Source organism: Talpa europaea, assembly GCF_964194135.1.
Source record: "Talpa europaea genome assembly, chromosome: 15".
Classification (NCBI taxonomy): Eukaryota; Metazoa; Chordata; class Mammalia; order Eulipotyphla; family Talpidae; genus Talpa; species Talpa europaea.
The window spans coordinates 59,815,071-59,835,915 of NC_140083.1; the positions used below are offsets into that span (position 1 = coordinate 59,815,071).

General features: G+C 38.8%; 1 protein-coding gene across 1 annotated transcript in view; it reads right to left on the bottom strand.

The window, feature by feature from the left end:
* Window positions 1-2,952: 2,952 nt before the first annotated feature.
* DERA (deoxyribose-phosphate aldolase) overlaps window positions 2,953-20,845 on the bottom strand; it is a gene marked incomplete at both ends in the record, with an annotated part of 74,639 nt that continues 56,746 nt past the window's right edge. Inside the window, 3 exons of the mRNA XM_084256018.1 lie at window positions 2,953-3,009; window positions 3,306-3,455; window positions 8,677-8,789. Coding sequence (XP_084112144.1) covers window positions 2,953-3,009; window positions 3,306-3,455; window positions 8,677-8,789 — 320 coding nt within the window. The remainder of the gene's footprint in view (window positions 3,010-3,305; window positions 3,456-8,676; window positions 8,790-20,845) is intronic.

A 20,845-nucleotide genomic window follows, 5' to 3' on the forward strand; every position in this document is an offset into this window, starting at 1 on the left:
GGGAAGACATTTCTGATGAAGAGGCCAATAGTCCTTGGAATAACTGTCCCCCCAAATAAAAGATTACTTACCTTTAGATCAGGCTGTGCTCACTTCTAATATGTTTGAGGGACTTGCCAGTATTAATTTCCTATGTGAATCTATAATTGTCCACAGAGGTCAATTTCAGTGGATGCCTCATAGAAATTAGAATTGAGGATAATGATACCTGCTCACTTGATCAACTAAAATGGCCAGCTGGGTTTAATGTGAGGAAAACAAAAACCCCTGTGAAACTGGGATAACTTCAGAGGTGATAGAATGTAATTATTTTTCTGCCATGTTTTTTCTCCAAAGTGAGAAGCGGCTGTTCTGGTGGAGACCAGGGTCACATGTTATGAAGGTAGATGGAAATGGCATTCAGAGCCAATGACCACACTCAAAGGCTGAAGTGCAGTGTTGGTTTTCTGCTATTGCATTGAAGCAGGATGTCATCTCCATTCTTATTTCAGTCATTTCACGTAGATTTAGAGGAATGTTTTGAGGGGAGTGGCCTAATTGTCTCTCAAGAGGCAAATTCTAATTTAAATTGCTAGAAAATTGCTCTTTATAGCCAGAAAACATTTTCTTGGATCTATTATAACCATTCTTAGGATAACAAAATTTTAGGTCTTCAAGAAAATTGCTGTCTGCCCCAACCCTTTATTTTAAGGTGAAGAAACTGAGGACCAATTCCAGAGATGTGAATTACCTGGACCGGCATTATAAAAGCAGAAAAAGGAAAAGCACGAGCTAGAATTCTGCAGATGTGAACATGGAATCAACTGACTCCCAGCCTGGTATTGTCCACTGAAGAATTGCTGGAGACTCATCCAGAGAGGAAGGAAGACCCTCTCAATGCAAATAACCCTTTGAGAAAACTTGTGTTCTATAATCTGGTAGAGGTACTAGCAAGCAAAAAGGTGGAGAAATGGGGAGAAAGTACAAAGGAACAGGCAGACCTCAAATGTGATCACAGTGAGCTGTGTATGTGTCTGTGTGAGCTGAGGGACACTGAGCTAGGGGATGAATGTACAGACTCAAGAGCCACATTGCCTGCTGGGTTTGATCCTTGACACTGCTCATTTTGAGCTCTGTGACTTTTGGCAAGTTGCTTAAACTCTCTGTGCCTCAGTCCCTTGTGTGTATAAAGGTTGATAAAATCACTACTTCCTATTGTAAGGATTACAAACTGTACTATACTTTACAGCTATAGGAATTAAATAAACTGAATTATTTAAAGAGATCAGCACATACTAAGTGCTATGTTAGGGTTTGCTGTTTTCCCGCTAGTCATTGCACCAGAAAATCTTAAAAGTTTCAGAATATTACAAAAATCTATTTTATTAATAATGTACTGAGGTACTTTATCTGAGATATTCAAGGACTCTACTAGAGAGATGAGAAAGTCATCGCAAAACCTCTTCTTATGTTTAACAGATGAATTTTTCAATACATATTGTTAAAATTGAAAGTTTTTAATAAAAAAATCTATCATATGCTCCAGCAATTCTACTCATAGGTATCTACCCTAAGAAGCAAAAACAATAATTTGAAGGGATAGGCACTCCTATGTTCACTACAGCATTATTGACAATAGTCAAGTTATGGAAGCAACTTAAATGCCCAAGGACAGGTGAGTGTATATATACACACACACACACACACAAACACACATATATACACACACACACAATAAATACTACAAACAAAGATGAACTGCCAATTGTGACAATGTGGATGAAACTGGAGGGGAGATGGTAAGTGAAATAAGTCAGGAGGAGAAAGACAAATGGCAGATGGCTTCACTTCTATACAGGATACAGAGAAACAAAGGGTCAGATAAAACCAAACCAATTCTAACAAACCCTAGAAATCTGACTGTAGATTTAAGGCTACCAAAGGAAGGAGAGCAAAGTGGGTAGTGGGCCCAATGGACTATGGTGGAGGACTGTGCTGCCTTGCTCATGTGTACAATGTGGTAATATACACCTAAAGGGTTTGATTCTGTACCTCTAAATCATATAATGTGTCATAAACCAATGTTACCAGAATAAAACAAAAACTTTAAGGATTTTTTTCAAACATGTAACTTACTGGGATTTTTAAAAATTAAACACATTTAGGGTCTCCCTGGTGGCGCAGGCGGTTGGGCGCAGAGCTGTGAAGCTGTCCGCAGACTCTGCAGTGCTGGTTCGATACCTGCCGGCCTCGGAGCAACTCACATGGCGAGCACACCTCTCCTGTCTCGCCTGCTGCTCCTCTCAGCAGTGTATTTTATCAGTCTGCCTGTTCTGTTCCCTGCTCTGTCTCTGGTGAGTTCTCCCACCCTCCCGCGCAACTGGCCTGTGCCCCTGCTCTTGTATAAATAAAATTTAAAAAAAATAATAAAATAAAAAAAATTAAAGACATGCAATGATACACAGCATTTAAAATAACAAGGACAGAAATTTTATTAACAAAATAATTTCTGAAAGAGCATATCTGTTGGAAAACTTAAAGAATTTTCAGGGCAGGATATTAGTGCTAAGCCAGCTCCTCTGAGTTGCCTGAGTCCAGGAGAACTTCAGGGACAACACATTTTCTGTTACTAGAGCACGTTTCTTGGCAATTTAACATTTTTTTCCTTGGAATTTAATGTTGTCAAAGCTATCAGTAACATTTTACTTGGCGTTTTAAGAAAAAACTTCATTAAATTAACAGCGCAGATCATCTGATAATTAAGAGCATCTCAGGTGTGCCTGAAATGAACACATATGTGGATTAGTTTTTTCTTTCATTCTTTGAATTAAATTCAACAGACACTTGAAGAGGAAAAAAGGTCAGTTATTACCCATTCCCCCATTTCTTAATTAAATAATTTTAGCAATGTTGTAGCAAAGTAATTTTTAAACACTGTTGTAAAGAACTTTCTGATATTGGTCGCTTGCTGATTTAAGGCATTGGAAGATCATGGTAAGCCGCATATCTTCCAGTCACTTGATGGTAAATCTGTTGAGGAAAATCAGAGTTCAGATCATTTCTAATAAATTATTATACTGATCAAGTAATAATTATACCGGTACATAAGTGATAATTTTAATTAAATTCATTATAAAGTGCCACTATTAGAAGCTTCAGTAGTAGGACCTCCACCCACCCCAGTTCAGGTGGGGGTTTGCTTAGAAGGAGGCAAAGAGGTTTGGGAACAATGAAGTGAACAGATAAGTTTTCATTTCTATGCACAGCTCATTTCTTCCTCAACAACATTTATCATTTTGCTCCAAGGACAATGGGTTATTACTCACCTGTCTCTCAATGTCCAAAAGCAGAGTGCTGGCCCCTATTCGAAAGAGTTCTGGCTTCAGCCAATCATCTCCCAGCTCCTCCTTTATGAGAGAGAGCCACGCAAGGGAATCCTTTGCACTGCGGATGCCTCCTGCTGGCTTGAAGCCTACCTAAAAGGGAAGGGGAACAGTGTTTGCTGTCATTGGATTCCTTTTTAAGATGACACTGCAGGATTATGTTAAGTGAAATAAATCAGAAGGATAAAAACAAATCCTAGATGATTCCACTCACATGTGAGTATAAATAAACAAAGCAAAGGAAGTGACAAAAACAAACCAAAGCAAAGCCTTGGAATCTGACTGCAAAGATAAGACTATAAGGAAGGGTGCAGGAGGGCTGGGGAGCAAAGGGAGTTCAGTGGACTGCAGTGGAGGATGATGAGAGCTTTGGTGGTAGGTGTGCTGTCTGTGATAACATAAATACGAAGAGGTGTGAACCTGAACTTTAAAACAATGCAGTGTTATAAACCTCAGTCATTGCCAAAAAAAAAAAAAAGAGAGAGAGGGGGGGGGAAAAAAGCACTGCATATTAATACTGGGTCTCAAATTTACCCATCCCCTCACCTTAAAATCTATTTTATTTAACCCTGGAGAAGAGCTTAGATCATGGACTCACACCCATTCACACTACAAATGATTTCTCCGAGATTAATGGGAACAATGTCACTGCTTCTGGAGAAACACTGATGAGAGTTAATAACCCTATTAACATGTCACTTATTGGAAAGTCATAAACCCCAACTATCTAGACTATAGCCATCAACATGGGATAAACAAGAGAGATGCCAATAAATAGAGAAACAGATGCCACAAACGCCCATTCATTCTACCCTTCAAATAAACCCTTCTGGTCACCTTTCAGCCTTTATCCTAAGGTGCAAAAGACACATATGTGTATTTAAAATGAGGAGTGTGTCAGTGAGGATACAATACCTAAACTGGCAGACATCAGCAAGAAGAGTTGACAGTTGTTTAAATCAACTTAACTGCAGGGACTTTTTTCTAGTTGTTAGTAGATGGAGTTACATAAAGCAGCAGACCAGGTAAAGTAAGCACAGTGGAAAAAGACAGCGTTGGGGCTCTTCACACTTGAGTCGTCTTTGAAGGTGACCATAAAACAGCACAATTCAGCCTATATGCAATGTTTATAAATGATGTCCCTGACTCTATTAGCAAAGGAGAAATGTCTTCTATGTACAGTAAAACCTGCAAATCTGGATTTACTTGTTTCAAGCACTTGAATTTGCAGAAGACTAGAGACTCTACAGACGGCAGCAATCAAAAAAATAAAAATCCACACCCTATGGCCTAAAGCTCATACATTTGGCCACTCAGAGTTGTTGGTTTAATAGGTAATACCAGCAGGGATAACTGCTAGTACAATGCTAGAGGAGAGAGACAACAGATAAATGGTCCCAATATCAACCAAGCTAGAAACCTCATAGTTAACGTGGGCTCCGCCATCTTCTTCACCACCCCATAACCAGTCAATCAATGGTCATACCCTACCAATCCTTATTTTTCCCCCTTTAAATAGTTATTTACTGGCAGTAGGCTGGAAAAGGTGATGAGGTTAGCAAACACAGACAACAGCATGCATGCGCCAATGTCACGAGGGAGGCAAGAGTGCTGGGAAAAAGCACCTGGAGCCTTGGATGACGCCCCCTCTTCAAGAGTATGGGGTGGGGGGGGCAGGGCTGATGGGGCAGCCTTAGAAAACCTCTGCTCAGCAGGCCTGGATACGGATGAAGAGGGACTCACTGGCTGCTGCCCTGGCCTGGCTGCTTGGTATGTACCTTCCTTAGTAGCTGTTGGCCAGGGCTCACCTAATGCACTTCCTGGGCAGCCTTAAGGTTCTCCTTCTTTCCACCCCAGGCCATAGGAGAAGCTCAGGGCCTACGGCTTCATCAGGGAACACTTGTTGATGGCACCACAGTTGATGGATGCCTCCTCCTTGCTCCAGTCTCCAGATAGGAAGATGATCCCAGAGACAGCAGGCTGCACTGTGCAGTGAGTTGCCAAGGAAATCTCCTCATGAAAAAATTTCTGGGAGCAGGCATTGTCTGGAGTTATCATAATGGGCTTCAGCAAGGTGCAGTGCAGGTAGGCATTGGTCACTTAGAGCCTTGCAGACAGTAATGGGCACCTTCTCAGTTACTTACTTCCAGCACTGCAAGTGGTGCCCATCAGGGAGAATCAGGCTCCATGAAGATGATGCTATTATTCTAGAAGATGCTGGCATAATAGGCCCCAACATTGCTGTTTTCTATGACGGTGACAACTGAGTGGGTGTGTTCCCCAATCTTCAGCACACAATGGCACTTGGCAACGTCAGCTCCATCCTTCTTCTACTGGGCACAGCATTCAGACAGCTCATCCAGCCCTTGGGTGGTAGTCATGCCAGTTGTTCCTGCAGGGGTACTGTGGCTTTGTCTGCCTTGATGCCCACAACTCTGCTTTTGGATTTGATATCTTGGGGGAAGAGATGATGGCCATCATCTGCTTTCTGGTAGAAAGTCTCATGAGAGAGGACGACACCCCTAGTGCCGGGGTTCATATGTCGTTGGCAGCCAGCAGCAGCTGTTGATAGAAGCACCAGTTTTCCTTGGTGCTCTCAGTGCCAATGAACTGCAGCCACTTGGCAATGCTTTCATTGGACTCATCTTCAGCCAGGATGCCCTTTCCTGGAGCCACTATTCAGAGAGCTATGTCATGTAGCTCATTTCCTGCTCCCGGGTCAGTGCAGGGTATCGGTAAGTGCATGTCAGTCAGGTCCTGGCACAGGAAGGGGGTGGGTTTGTGAGGTGCAAAGGTGGAAGGCGGCAAGCTGGCATGTAGACTGAGAGAGTGAACCTGGCAGTCATCTCCAGGACCCTGGTTCTTCAATCCTACCTTCTTAACCTCTGTATTTCCCATATGCTCACCTCATTCTCTACTATCACATTTACTGTTTTAGACACTCATCAGTTCTCACATGGAACACAGGTGACTCCCTGGGTCACCAGCATTACACCACTGAGCAGCACCCATGTAGAGATTTGAACCTTATCTTCCTGTTATCTGGAGCTTAAATGACTGTGTAAGAGTGAGGGGCAGGAGTGAGGGAGATAGTGGGATGAGGTTATTTATTAAGAAGAGCACCTCCCCCTGCCACTCAGTTAGTTGACATTAGCATACATGCCAAGCTCAGGAGTATATCTATCAATTAGACATTGCCGCATATAGATTTTTCTATATAGTTCAGTTGTGTCAGCAAGTCTGTTTGGCAATGTTTCTGATGAGAGGTTGAAGCATAAGTTTAGCATTTTTTTAAGGGAAAAATATGGAAAACATAAATCTGTAATGAAATCAGTTATGAAATATTAAACCTCTGCTTCTCAGGAGTGACACTAATCATGGTCTAGAAGGTGTCCCATCAACATTTTTAAACACCTGTTAAATCAAGGATGTGGAAACTTCACCATGAAAAGGTGGTCCAGGCAATGTGGCAACAACCTGAAAAGATTGCAGACCTATACACAGATTCCCTCTGTGTGAAATCAACTGTCACTTAAATGAGTGTAATTTGTACCTGTTCATTTCTTAATAAAACTGGGATGAACTCTTTTTATTAGCTGAGGAAAGGGTCAACTGAATTAAAGACAGGAGAGCCCCTCCTTCTGTACACTGCTCTGGAACACTGTTTTTGACGGTGTATTTGACACTGTATTTGACACTGTTTTGAAATTTTCTGCTTGTGGTGTGAGGACTCTCTTGGAAAGTAACCTGTTCATTTTTGTATCCCTAGCACTGAATCTCAGTTAGCATGGCACAGCTAACTATTCAGTAAATATGTGTGGGACCCCAGTGGTGATTTTTAGCCCCAGTGATGGAGCTTGGGAAATGCACAGATGCCTGAGGATGACCCCTGATTAAGAAGCACCAGGGAGGAGGATCAGAGCATCTGTAAGTGAAAAATGCTTCACATCTATTTTGGTGTTATTTGGCCAAGGAGAACCACAAGTCAAGTGAGTGATGGTCTCAGCTGGGGCCCAAAGCTAGAATGCTTATTGCTATGGCTTTTAAAAAGAAAATTTAAATTTATTTGGACCGCTACAAAAAGCTAACAAATAGAGGTTACCCAAGTTGGGCTGACTTTCATAGGTGAGTCATGGTACACATTTCTCCAATTTTTAAGATAAAAAGATACTCTGAAGGGGAAAATTCTGGAAGGAGTTCGTTTCCTCTCAAACTCTGTACATTTTTATGAAGGTCTCTGATTCCAAAAATAAACTAAAAGTACAGTCACATACAAAGTCATCACATCCAGTTGGCAAAGGTCATTTTTGGGTTTCTATTTGGCAGAAATCAAGAGACTATTTTAAAAGATGCCTTCTCAGGAAAGGAAAGTCTCATTTAAAAAAATATTACCTTTCTCTCCAATGATGTAAAAAAAAGTCCTTTGAGATAATTTGCAGCTAAACAAGCAACTTGAAGTGAAAAGGAAAATCCAAACTCATTTTAAAAAATACCTCATACGCATTTTTCCTTTTAACTTCGTATGTTTCAAAAAATATGTATTATTTTTCGAAAAGCTGACAAAAGCTAGCATATACCCTCCTCAGCTTAACAGTCTTCCAAAGAGCACATCCAACTGCCATAAAACGCAAAAATGGATATTTAATTCAAGAGCTATATAACGTTGAGCTACCTTTTCCCTGCTGTTTCACAGCATTTCATTATTTTGTTTAATAAGTTCATCTCCTCGAGAATTTTCTCTTCACCTCATATTATTAAAAGTAATAAGTTTTTCTGGACCGGGGGTTTCCCAACAGAAAAACCAATTTATGTGTGTCCTTCAATAATGACAGGAAAAGATTATTTCCCATTATATTGCATACTTTTCATATCACCACCACAGCTTATCATTCAATAAATGTTACTCTGCAATTCTTTCCATTCCTCAAGGAAGTTTAATTTCTGCATTAACCTGTTTTCGCTGGCCAACGCCTTACCAGACAGCCTCTGTGTTGCTGCAGAATTAGTTCGTTAAAGAACCCATTTAGGAATCTCTTGTCAGTGATAAAATTGTCTTCGGCTAATAAAAGGACATAAAGTGAGTTTACATCTTGATCACACATACTTACTCCCCACACTCACACTTACTTTTTGTTAATCGCACATGTTTCTCCAAGAACGTGTTCTTTTGTAATGAAAGGCAAATTAAACATTTATCTTAATAAAGGTAACTCATTCACACCTTCTGCGTATAAAGGTGGTGATCGTGACTGTGACTAGTATTATAAATAACATTATCTGTACTCTGAAGAAAGATTTGCTGGCAATAATATACCTTGTTTCCAGTTCTCCAGAAGAAATCTCTAATGGCCCGTAGCATTACTATAGCTACCGGGAAAGTGGCATTTACTGTTTCTTTTCCAGTAGAGGTCTTAATAAAATCTGATCCTACAACAAAAGGAAGAAAAACTCCATGTTAATTAAAAAACTTAGCTTTTACACTTTGGAGTCAGTAGAGAAATGAATCACGTAAATTTTTTCCTGATGAAAACAGTTACGTTGTTCATTAATCATTTGAAATAAGAAAAACAAAAATTTCTCTTTAAAATAATACGGTCCATACTTTCCCCCCCTTTTACCATAAGATGAATTAAATTAGGCATCAAATGGATTCTCACTGTACCCTGGGGCTCCTGCCTCCATTTCCTTATCACCAATTAAAATCAACTTGGTTTATTTAATGCATAACTGAGATGAATAAAAACAATTTTATGCTCCGTGCTGAACATCATATATCATAACATTTTAGAACTACAAGACTGGAGCACCTACTATTCATTTCTCCCCCATGTTCATATGTTTGATAGACAATCCACAGTACAGTGATACAGCATGAGCAGTGTCACCACTAGAGGATTTCTACTATGATGTTTGTTCAGGCAAGCAACATGTCTTCCAAACAGCTGGGGATTTTCACGACCAATTCAAGCCACTTGCAAATATTTTAAAGGACTTCTGTCTCTCCTATGTCTCTTAAATCCATTGAGGTAATTTATCAGGCTAGCATGAGGAGACAAATGCATGATAACAATAATTCAGATTCACTGCGGGGTATAAGCTATGCACAAATCTCCGTGTTCTACAGGTACAAACTCAGTCAATCCTCACAAGTGCACAAATTAAGTTCTAATATGATCTCCCTTTTTAAAGAGGAAATTGAGGTTAAGTAACTTGTTGAAGGTCACATAGCAAGCAGGGAAAATGCCAATTATGACAAAAGCAATAAAACAAAAGAGTGACTCCCCAAAAAATCACCTAGAGTGACACAGAGAGACAGAGAGAGAACCCCATCCTGCATGTGGTTACCTATCCCCAAAATACTCAAAGCCTGGAACACAGACAGGTAGCATGGACACACATGGAAGCTTATTAAAAATGCAGACTCCCTGGTCCTACCCTGAGTCAGAATCTGAGTATCAACAGGATGCAAAGTGATTTTCTGAGCAAATTCATGGTCATAGCCCTCTGGAACTATACATAAGGCTAATCTCTGAGATTCTCCCAACATTCATCAAAGAAGTGGCTTGATGGAAATGGAGGAAGGGGGTGGCCAAAACGTTCCCTGTTGTTTCAATTGGGAAAGATACTTCCATGATTTTCCATGGATTGAAAGATTCAAATCAATACACTTCCAGTAAACATAATGTTTGTAAGGCACACTAAAAAATAGAAAAACAAATAATTCAAGCCCATTCTCTCAACAGCATTCATTCTAGGTTCAGAAGCAAGTGAAATATAAATATAACTACCTGATCAGCCAGAAGTCAAGAGATCTGACTCTGAGCTCTGGTGCTGATATTTACCTTGCAAGATCCTGTTTGTAAATTAGGTCTGAAAACTCTTACTTGCTTCATAGTTTATACAAGGAATCAAAAGAGACAATCTATGTGAGAGCACTTTGGAAACTGTCAAGTGTTATACAAAGTAGAACAAGGGGAGCTAGGTAGGAATTCTGATCTATAAGAGCAGATGATCAAGTTTCCTATTCTTTTGGTCTGTAAGTCCACTGGGAGAAATGCAGACATGTCTGCGTGTGGTATGCTGAACGCATTTATTCAACAAACATTTCCTGAGTGATTACTCTGTGTTAGACTCTGCTCTAGAAGCTGGAACAGACCACGAAACAAAGAAAATTTCTCCCCCTTATGAGCAGATTTTCAGAAGAGAAAGACAATAAGCAAATATAACAAATGTCAGGGGGGTAATAAATGCTATAAATGCAATGAGGTAGAGAGTGTCAGAGAAAGCTGATTTCAAAAGTCAGCAGAAAGCTGTCTCTGAGTGAAATTCAAAGAGGGATTGAACGAAGAGAATCTGGGAAGAGACTTATAACCAGGAAAACAGCAAGTGCAAAGGCCCTGAATAGGCATGTGCTAAGCTGATCACTAGATGACTGAATGACAGACAGAATGAATGAATGGGACCACAGAACCAGTGCTGAGTCCCTATAATAAGACCATAAAAGAAAGAGAAGAAATTAAAACCCCCAAGTAAATGTCGGAAGGTGAGGGGAATATTATATCAAATTGACAGAGACCAAGACATGTCTTTCTAATCTATCGCATTGTTTTCTGATTCACTCAAAGGCTTCTGGGGACAGCACTGGACATTACCAAAATTCTTTGAAGCTGCTCAGAAAAGAATATTAAGATAAAAGACCAAGGCTACAACTAAAGGGCTGAAAATGGTAACTTGAAAATCACACTCTTTAAAGAGCCAGATTCCTAGGGGGAGAAAGAGGGCAAAGTAAGGAAGGAGGCACTTCCTGACATTATGTGGGAGGAGCAGAGAATAACACTATTATGGTAGCAGCAGTGGTCCTGGAGTAGGAACACATGGTTTGTCTGTCCCTCCCTAATCTGTATGGTAAGTTTGTTTGAGGGCAGGGGCTACAGATTCCTTATGTACTTCTACACCCCCAGAACATGATATCCACCAACAGGCACAATAAATTTTGGATGGTTGACCACAGGTACAAAAAAAAGCAAACTTTAATATTTTCCACCTTTAATGAAAAAGGGAAGACAGTTTGGGCTTCATTCTAGTCCCAGTCATAAAACTAAGCATTTGGCTCAGAAGAGCGTACTGTTTGATCTACTTGTTTTTAAATAGATGTTAAATTTTACAATAGCTTCAAGTCTATAGCAATACTGTGCAGAGTTTCCTATTTACCAGTTTCCCTGATTATTAACATGTTATGTAGTATGATATTTCTGCTACAATTAATGAAACATTAACATATTATTAACCCCAACCCATGCTTTATATACAATTCTTTAGTTTTATTCAAAATTCAATTTTATCCAGGATACAATAATATATTTGTCATGGTTCCAGGTTCTTTTTGGCTATGACTTTTCTCATTTTCCTAGACTTTCCTCATTTTGATGACCCTAATTGGTTAGCTATTTTGAACAATTTCCCTCAGCTGGGATTCCTTCAATAGTCCTTTTTCTTATGATTAAATTGGTTTTCCGGGTTATCTAGAAGGAAAACCATAGAGGTAAAGTGAATTTTTCACATCATATCTAGGGTCCTCCCATGACTTATCACTACTGTTGTTGACCTGGAACTCTTGGTGGAGATACCATGTTGGCCAGGTTTCTCCACTGGAAAGTCACTTTTTTTTTGCTATCTTTCATAACGTACTCTGGCAAAAAGTGCTGATACGTACTCCCCACAAAAGGAGGGGGGAGTTATAATCCATCTCCATTAGGGGGAAATAACTACATGCAATATTTAAATTTTAGTGTGGGAGATTTGTCTCTTTTCCATTTATTTCTTACAATCTTTTATTCACTTATATCAGCATAGACTCAAAGATTTCTTGAATTTATAATCTCATATTACATTTTGTTGTTCAAATCGCTTCTAGCTTTGACCACTGGGGCTCTTTTAGTAGCTTCCTGTAAAACTCTTTCAACAATCTCCCACCATGTAGATTTTTTTTATCAGATGTATGTTTTCTGTTCCAGTCCTAGAATAAGCCATTTCTTCAGTCCTAGAATAAGTCCTCATTCCTTTAATTGGAGAATCATATTAGATACCCAGATGATGGTATTAGGTATACTCATTGCTATAGTAGGGGACTAGCTTTTAGGCTATCTCAGCCAAATGGGCAAGAAATGTATGTATGTATGCCACCTCATTTATATGCAATTATTCCACCTACAAATAATTTCAAAGTCAAGTATCTATATCTATGTAAACTAGACACAAGTTATAATGATGTCTCCAACTCTACCTCTTACCACATGGATCATTCCTATTTTCCCTTCTCTTTGGATTTTATTCCTTTTTTTTAGGTGTTGAATTTTATTTTATTTTTTAATATTTTGTTTTATATAATTCTTACATCATTTTTCATTTTTGCACAATGTATACATTTTCATTTTGGTAATATTCCCCATACAATTGAACCCCTCCTTATTTTGACCCCAATCCTTCCTCTCCCCACCCCTTCCCCCCATAGTATGTCTCTGGTTTATAGTTTATAGTTGCTTGTTGATTTTGATTTTTACTAAACTACAACGAGATACCATCTTACACCAGTGAGAATGGCACATATTAAAAAAAACTAGCAACAACAAATGTTGGCGAGGTTGTGGAGAAAAAGGAACACTCCTGCACTGCTGGTGGGAGTGCAAACTGGTCCAACCATTATGGAGAGCTGTGTGGAGATTCCTCAACCTACTAAAGATAGAGCTTCCATATGATCCAGCAATTCCACTCCTAGGTATTTACTCAAATGACACAGAAACATTAATTCCAAAGGGCACCTGTATCCCTATGTTTATAGCAGCACTATTTACAATAGCTAAGCTATGGAAACAACCCAAATGCCCAAAAAGAGATGACTGGATCGAGAGATGTGGTACATATACACCATGGAATATTACTCAGCAATCAAAAAAGATAAACTCATGTAATTTGCAGCAACATGGATGGAGCTAGAAGGGATCATGCTCAGCGAAATAAGTCAGAAAGAAAAAGAAAAATACCAGATGGTCTCACTCACAGCAGGAATTTAGAAAACCTAAATAAGGGACCAGAAAAAAGACTAATTAATACAAAGGATTTTATTTTTTTTTAAGAAGTAACACAGGCTTATGACACTGCATATAATTTAAGGTATAGCATCATACTCTTTAGATGTATGCTACCACACCCTACCCACCACCAAGGTACCCACAATCCTCCATCAGAGTTCATGTTCCCCCTCCCACCCACATGAATCATTCTAGCCTGCTCCCCTTGCTTATCTATAAACTCCCAGGCCAATCATGATAAACCTGCCATCTGTCATCCATTTATCTAATTGTTCATGTCCAGAATCTAAGTATCATGCTATTGGAACTGTTAATCATGGCATCATGAGAAACAACTTTGTCAACTACAGTGCTAATACATAGTTTAATTTGCTTTTAGTATTACAGACTATTCATTTATAATGTTATTCAGGTCAACAACACCTCTTTCTCACACCTCCTTCAAAGAGGTTGTTTCACATATATGTAATACAGTTTGATTCTTTATGTTCCTGGAGACAAAATTCACAATTTGTCAAAGTGAGCATTTAAATGTTTCCATCAGTGTATGGCTCTAGCAGGTAAGCAGGTCTCAGTTGTGGGTCATGGAAGCTGACCCACATGGCACAGCAGACCTCTCCTGTCTCACTTGCTTCTCCCTCTTAGCAGTGTTTCAGTAAATCCACCTGTTCTGCTCCCTACTCTGTCTCTGGATAATCCTCTCACCTCCCACATCTGGCCTACACTCCAGTTCATCTACACATACACACATAAAAAAGACACTAAGTATAGTACCTCCAATAGACAGATTGAAAGACAATTAAGAGTCATAAACCAAGTAAGAGATTAAAATAGCAGTTTGGATATGCAGGCACCACTGGCTATTTCTTTAAATTCAGGAATAAGACCTAGCTGTAATTACACAAAATGCTTTAGAAAGTACATTAGTATTTTACTACTGTCAAAAGAACAATGGATTTTCCAATGGGACCAAGTAGGCACACACTTGTTTTACTTCTTATTTTAATATTACTTTTCTGGCCTCTCTGCTAACACAAAATTACCTTAGAGAAATAAAGGATAGATTTTGAATCACCAACACCACAGAGTACCACAGACTCCTCAGAGCTCATGTAAATCCAACATTAACCAAACCCACCTCTCCTCGGCTTGGGGGAAAAAACCTTATGAGAAAATATCTTGCAATTAAAATAGCTATCCATATCAATGTTCTTTCATCAGTACCCACCATTTCAATGAAATGACTAAACTAGCAGGTAAAAGGCTTGCAGAGTCCAAAGTAACTAGCATTCAACTCTGATTTGTTGAAGTCAAAATTAATCATGAATTCATAGTATTATATTAAATTGTTTTTTCCCCCTAATTTGGAAGCTCTAGCACAATACTTTTTTTGTGGTCTAAAGCAACTCAAAGCTTTTTTAAGGCCTATAATTACTAGTCTCCATGGTACAGTTTCATTAAAAACTTTCATTAAACAACAGCTGCCCTTGTATATGGTCTTCTAATCAATTTGGTCAAACAGAATGACTTCTAATCAGCTGTTGATAAAAATAGAAGATGAAATTTTAATTCTAATAGATTAACCACAAACTCAAGACAGTCTTCAAAATCCATCTAGCTCTATTCTCCAGTGGATTTAATGACTATTCAGCAACTCATTACTAAATAGAACAAGATGAACATTTTCCAGTTCATTAAAGAAATGTACTATGTATTTTTGCATTGTCCTCATGATTCGTTACAGGGAGTCTTAATTACAAGATAATGGATAATGGTTATTAAATGCAGACTGCAGTAATGAAGCTCTATTCATTTGCGAACCTCAGAGACTGCAAAGAGAGGAAAATAAAATTACTAGCTTCAAAAGATTAACGGATCAAATTATTATTCAATTTTGAAAATCTCATTCAGACTTCATAGAAACAAGAAGAGATTAAAAACTAGTATTAAGACCAAAGTAGTACATTTAAAAAAATAATATCTTAAGGCTATTACTGCATAATAAGCTTCAGATGTGAATATTAGAAAAACATATAGCTAACAATGAGAAAACATACATTTTTATTTCCTGAGCAAATCTTATTTACAAGATAGGAAGTTGCTAGTAAAATCTTAAAGAGAGTCTTGGTGAACCTGAAAGATATATGCTACTATGTTACAAAAGAACAGCACAATGGAAGGTATTATTAACATTTTATACTTCACTAATGAAAAATAGGATTTAAAATCAACTGCTGCTTGAGAAAGCTTGTCATTAAGTGGAATTCATGCCAACCCTATAATAAGAGCTTCTGGGCACATTATTCATTAGCACCATGTTTTCTATCGCTCTCTAAGAAATTACCGATTAAACTTAGCAAGAGAGTTTTGTATGGTAATTTTGGTAATTCTGACACTAATTTGTACTTGCAATCTGCATTGGGACACTTAAAAAAAAAACAAATATACTGTACAAAAATACAAAGCCCTAAATTAAAAATTTATTATTTAACAGTGCATTCTTTTAACATAGGCTTGAAAATAATTTGAGATGAGATATAAAGATCCAGTGTTATAGCTGAAGAATAGACCTACGTAAAAAAGGAAGCAGACGGCCCCTGTGGAGGTATAAATATGGCAGTAATGCTCAATCTGGAGGTGATTATACCACAAAGATAAGCCTACAAGACCCAGGGATAATAGCTTACCTTGCAAAAAAAAAAAAAAAAAAAAAAGGAGAGGAAAGACAGGAAAAGCCAAAGAGGGAGAGAAAGATAAAAAAGGAAAACACCTGCTCTTTGGATTCTTTTCTTCAATCTTAACAGTGAACTCTGGAAAGACTTCTTCGTTGGCTCAGTCCCTCACGTGAGAAAGGCCACAGATCATTATAATTAAGCAGTAAGGCATGTTCTAGCAGAATGGCAATCAGAAAGCAATCACAGTCTCAGAGTTAGAAAATATCCCAACTACCCCAAGGGTAAGATTAGCTCATGATAACCACATTCCTTGCAGTTGCCTTACCCTCTATAAAAAAATGTGACCATTTAAAATAATGTAAAACAGTATGATTCAAATGACATACAAGGTAGGGATTCTGATGATATAATCCTTGGTAATTGTAAGTAATGGCCCTGGGAGAACATTCTAAACAATTATGCCAACCATGCAAAGATATGTGTTGGAGCACTTGACACAAGCAAGAGTCCTTGAGTTATGTCAAATATGCCAGAAGTTTCCTTCCCCTTCTAAAACAGGTTATTTGAAAGGAGTTTTGGAACAATGATAATGTGAAAGATGAGTTATCCAATCAATGAAAGTAACATTGACTTCAGAGTGGCTATTTAAATGGTTTAATCTTATAGACAACTCTATTTTTATTTTTTTTTACAATTTTGTGAAAGAAAAGAATTATAGAACTCAAATGTTTACAAGGTCCTGCTGTCAGTATTTTGGATGAAGTGTCAAACTGGGAAACAAGAGCGTTTTCCTAAGCTTCCTTATACCTCCTCTGATTCTTTCATACAGTATTAACATCCAGAGGATAATTACAAATCTCTACACAGAATTAACAGGTCAAAAAGGCGCTCCAAAAAAGCATGCTGCACTTGTTAGTTTTCACACCTCCCTCTTTTGAATAAGGTTATCCAGGATAGAGAGTTAGGGGTAAATGAGCCCTAGATGTATAAATAAAACAAAAGCTTCTGGAATTTGGTAGAGGGGGCAGTTGCACAACTTTGTGAATATACTAAAAACCCTTGAACTTTACACTTTCCTGAGTGAATTTTATTTTATGGGAATTACAACTCAATTTAAAAAAATAGTGTGTTCATGAGGGGAAAAAGGGAAGAAAAAGGAAAACTACCTAGTAAAACTAACTCTAAGTAAAATGATCAATGTTATAGTGATCTGTCCTCTAGTGCTTTCCTGGGCTCTCACTGTAAGGTTGTTCCTAGTGTTCTCTGTATATGTTTTCCCACTTGCTCTCAAGTATGACATCCCTATGGCAGGCCTTCCTCATTAATTGTCACTAGCAATGACAGCATTTAGCCATCACTGGTCTCAACAGACATGGCCAACTATTGATAAAGCTTCACTCTGCAAAGAGGGTTGCTGACCCAATGAACAATATTCATATGCAAGTTTTAACCTAAGCATTATTTTTGAAGAAAAAAACTTGAACCCATTTATTATTATAATTTCTAATATTTTTTTAATTTTTTATATCATTGGTCATTTTTAAACAACATTTGCTTCCCTCCACACCCTCAGGTGTAGTTCACCATAGAGTTTCCTTCACCAATGCACCTGTGCACCATCACCTCAGTCCCCTGTGCTCCTCCCTCCCTCCCTTCCTTTGATTCTTCTCCCACCTTCTCCCCTGAAGTATGTCTGATTTATAATTGTCTGTTTTTGATGTGTTGTGTTTTGTACTGTTATTTTTTTTTACACTGATGTCTTATTTGGTTCCCCTATATTCCTGCTATAAGTGAAACCATCTGATATTTTTCTTTTTCCTTCTGGCTTATTTCACTCAGCATAATTCCTTCTAGTTCCACCCACGTTGCTGCAAATGGCATCAGTTTATCTTTTTTGATTGCTGAATAAATTCCATTGTGTATATGTGCCACATCTTCTTGATCCAGTCATCTATTTTCGGGCATTTAGGTTGTTTCCAGGTTTTACCTATTGTAAATAGTGCTGCAATAAACATAGGTGTACAGGTGTTCTTTTGAATCAATGTTTTTGTGTCCTTTGGGTGGATCCCTAGTAGTGGAATTGCCGGGTCATATGGTAGCTCCATTTTTAGTAGACTGAGGAACCTCCAGACAGCTCTCCATAGTGGCTGGACCAGTTTGCACTCCCACCAGCAACATAGGAAGAGTTCCTTTTTCACCACATCCTCGCCAACATTTGTTGTTGCTTGTTTTTTTGATATGTGCCATTCTCACTGGTGTAAGGTGGTATATCAATGTGGTTTTAATTTGCATTTCCCTTATTATCAGGGATATTGAACATTTTTTCATATGCCTGTTGGCCATTTGCATTTCCTCTTTGGAGAAATATTATTTCTAAAAAGATTTTTTGTAATGCAGTTCCAATGCTGAGAATTTCAATGCTGGCCAAAGAGACAGAATTTTGCTTAAGGGACCATTTACGGCCACCTCAATGGTACCAGCTGGGAGTCACCACCTCTGCCCTGGGCATCATCTAAGGCTGTACTACCCAATAAGGGATCACTCACCAAAGTGGCAACTAAACACTTGAAAAGTTTCTAGTCCCAACTAGGATATGTTCCATGTGGAAAACGCAGTTTTGAAGACTTAGCACAAAAAATAGAAAGTAAAATATCTCACTATTAAGTTGATATTGATTATGTATTGAAATGATATATTGTAGATTTACTGGGAAAAAATAAAACAATTACTCTCATCTATTTCTCCTTGGATGTGGTTAATTTTTTTAATTATGTATTTCTATGAGTCACCATAATTTGTAGCCAATCTATGCAGCAGGCTATACTTGTATATGTCTTTTAAATGTTGGTTTAAATTTATTTAGGAATAAAGATGAAATTCTGCCTAGAGGTAGAGTAAGAAGATCCCTGGGGGGCAACACTTAACTATTCTTTCAAGTTCAAACACTTGGGCTCTAATGCCAAATTTGAATTCTTCACTCAGCAAAATAAAAGCTCTGCAATGAACTGAACCCTCCCTTCTTAGAAAGTGAAAAGCATTTGTTTGGTGAGCTCTTTAGAACTTCTTTTACCCAATTCCAAACTCATACAGTAGAGGAATTCTGGTAAGTGCACTTTTCTCTTTCTTGATATTTTCAGTGGTTTCAGTGTCTCACAGATTAGCATGCAAGAAAACTGGGCAACTGGCCTAGAACTCGCCTTGCTTTCAGTTTTCAAATACACAGAAGCAAGTCTACAACTGTAACAGGGTGGTCCCCAGGTAAGGGGGAGGTTCCCTGCCCCACCCAAGGGAGGGTGGAGCTGAGCAGGAGGAGGAGAAGCTGCAGAAGAGACTGAGGAAGGAAGCAGGATGGAGCCAGAAGGAGACCTGGAGGAGGCGCGTGGATCCTAGAGACATGTGAAGAAACTGCGCTTGTCTTTTGGTCGTGGACTGGGTGACACAGATGTGGGTGAGATCCATGGGGAGGTGACCATGGCAGCTTTTATCTTGATGTTGATTTTGCTCTTTTCCTTCTGGGCTTGCCCGCTTGTTTGTGACCCTTTTCTGTGGGGCCCCACTGGAAGATGCTTTAGACTTGTAGCCGGCTTTGGGGCCTTGCTCTGGGCCGATCCCATTTGGATGGAGTTTTACCCACGAGGGGATGGGTAACTTTGGGTGCTTCATTTAGAAACTAGATTCTTTGCCTTTCCTGTATTGTTTCCTAATTAAAGTTCCTTCCCATTAAAGTCTCACATGTTTTGTGTTGATGCGGCGGATGGCAGAACCCATTTAGAATAGGCAGGTTTGCGGGGCTTGGGCTGCCCCCCTCTCCCTGTCCTATAACACAACTACACTTACCAACTCATCACTGCGTATGACTTGTGCCCTCAGCTCAGTGTTCAACTCAACCACTTTCCTTCCCAATCTTTCTACATCCAGTTAGGTAATACCTGAGTACCTACTACATGCTAGTTCATCATCCTTACTGGAGACACAGCCATGTACAAGACAAGGCCCTCTTCTCTATGACTGCCCATTAGAGGGAACACTGACTTGGTTACATAGGTTATATTTGTTTTCTCTTGGTCCGGCACCTAAGAGGAAAAAATCTTCATCTGTCATTATCTCATGTCCCTCTGTCTTTCAGAGAGCAGGCGGCATTGCTAAGAAGAAACAGACTGAGATTCATGAGAAGAGGCCAATAGTCTGATCGTAACTAGTGTCACACGTACCCACAGGCATTGTTACTGTGTAGGTATAATAGTTGGGATAAAAGGGCAACAACATGTTTTAGACTCACCATAAAGTGAAAAATATCAATCCCTAAAACAAGTCACAGTAGCTAAATGCCTCGAAATCAAAATGCTTTCCCCACTGGCAGCCCCTACAACTGAACTTACTGACTTACGTTAAGCAAATGTCCTCTATTGATATGGTATTTTTAAAGTCATCTTATCTTAAAATGACACAACCATATCTAACACATTCTTTTTTTCCCTTTGCATTAGCTGGGAGGAAAGGGAGATGGAACCTCAATACAAGGTAAAATGTGATTTGGTATCACTATACTTTGGCAAAGAAGAACAAAATGAAGAAGCATTTTAACAAAATAACTAGCTAGATATGCTTTAAACAAGTGAATTTCATTTTGATTGTGCTTTCTATTGTCACTAGCAAGTTTGGAATATATAGTATATATTAACATTAAAAGTCAGGTATGCTTGTGTGGAATCTATTAACT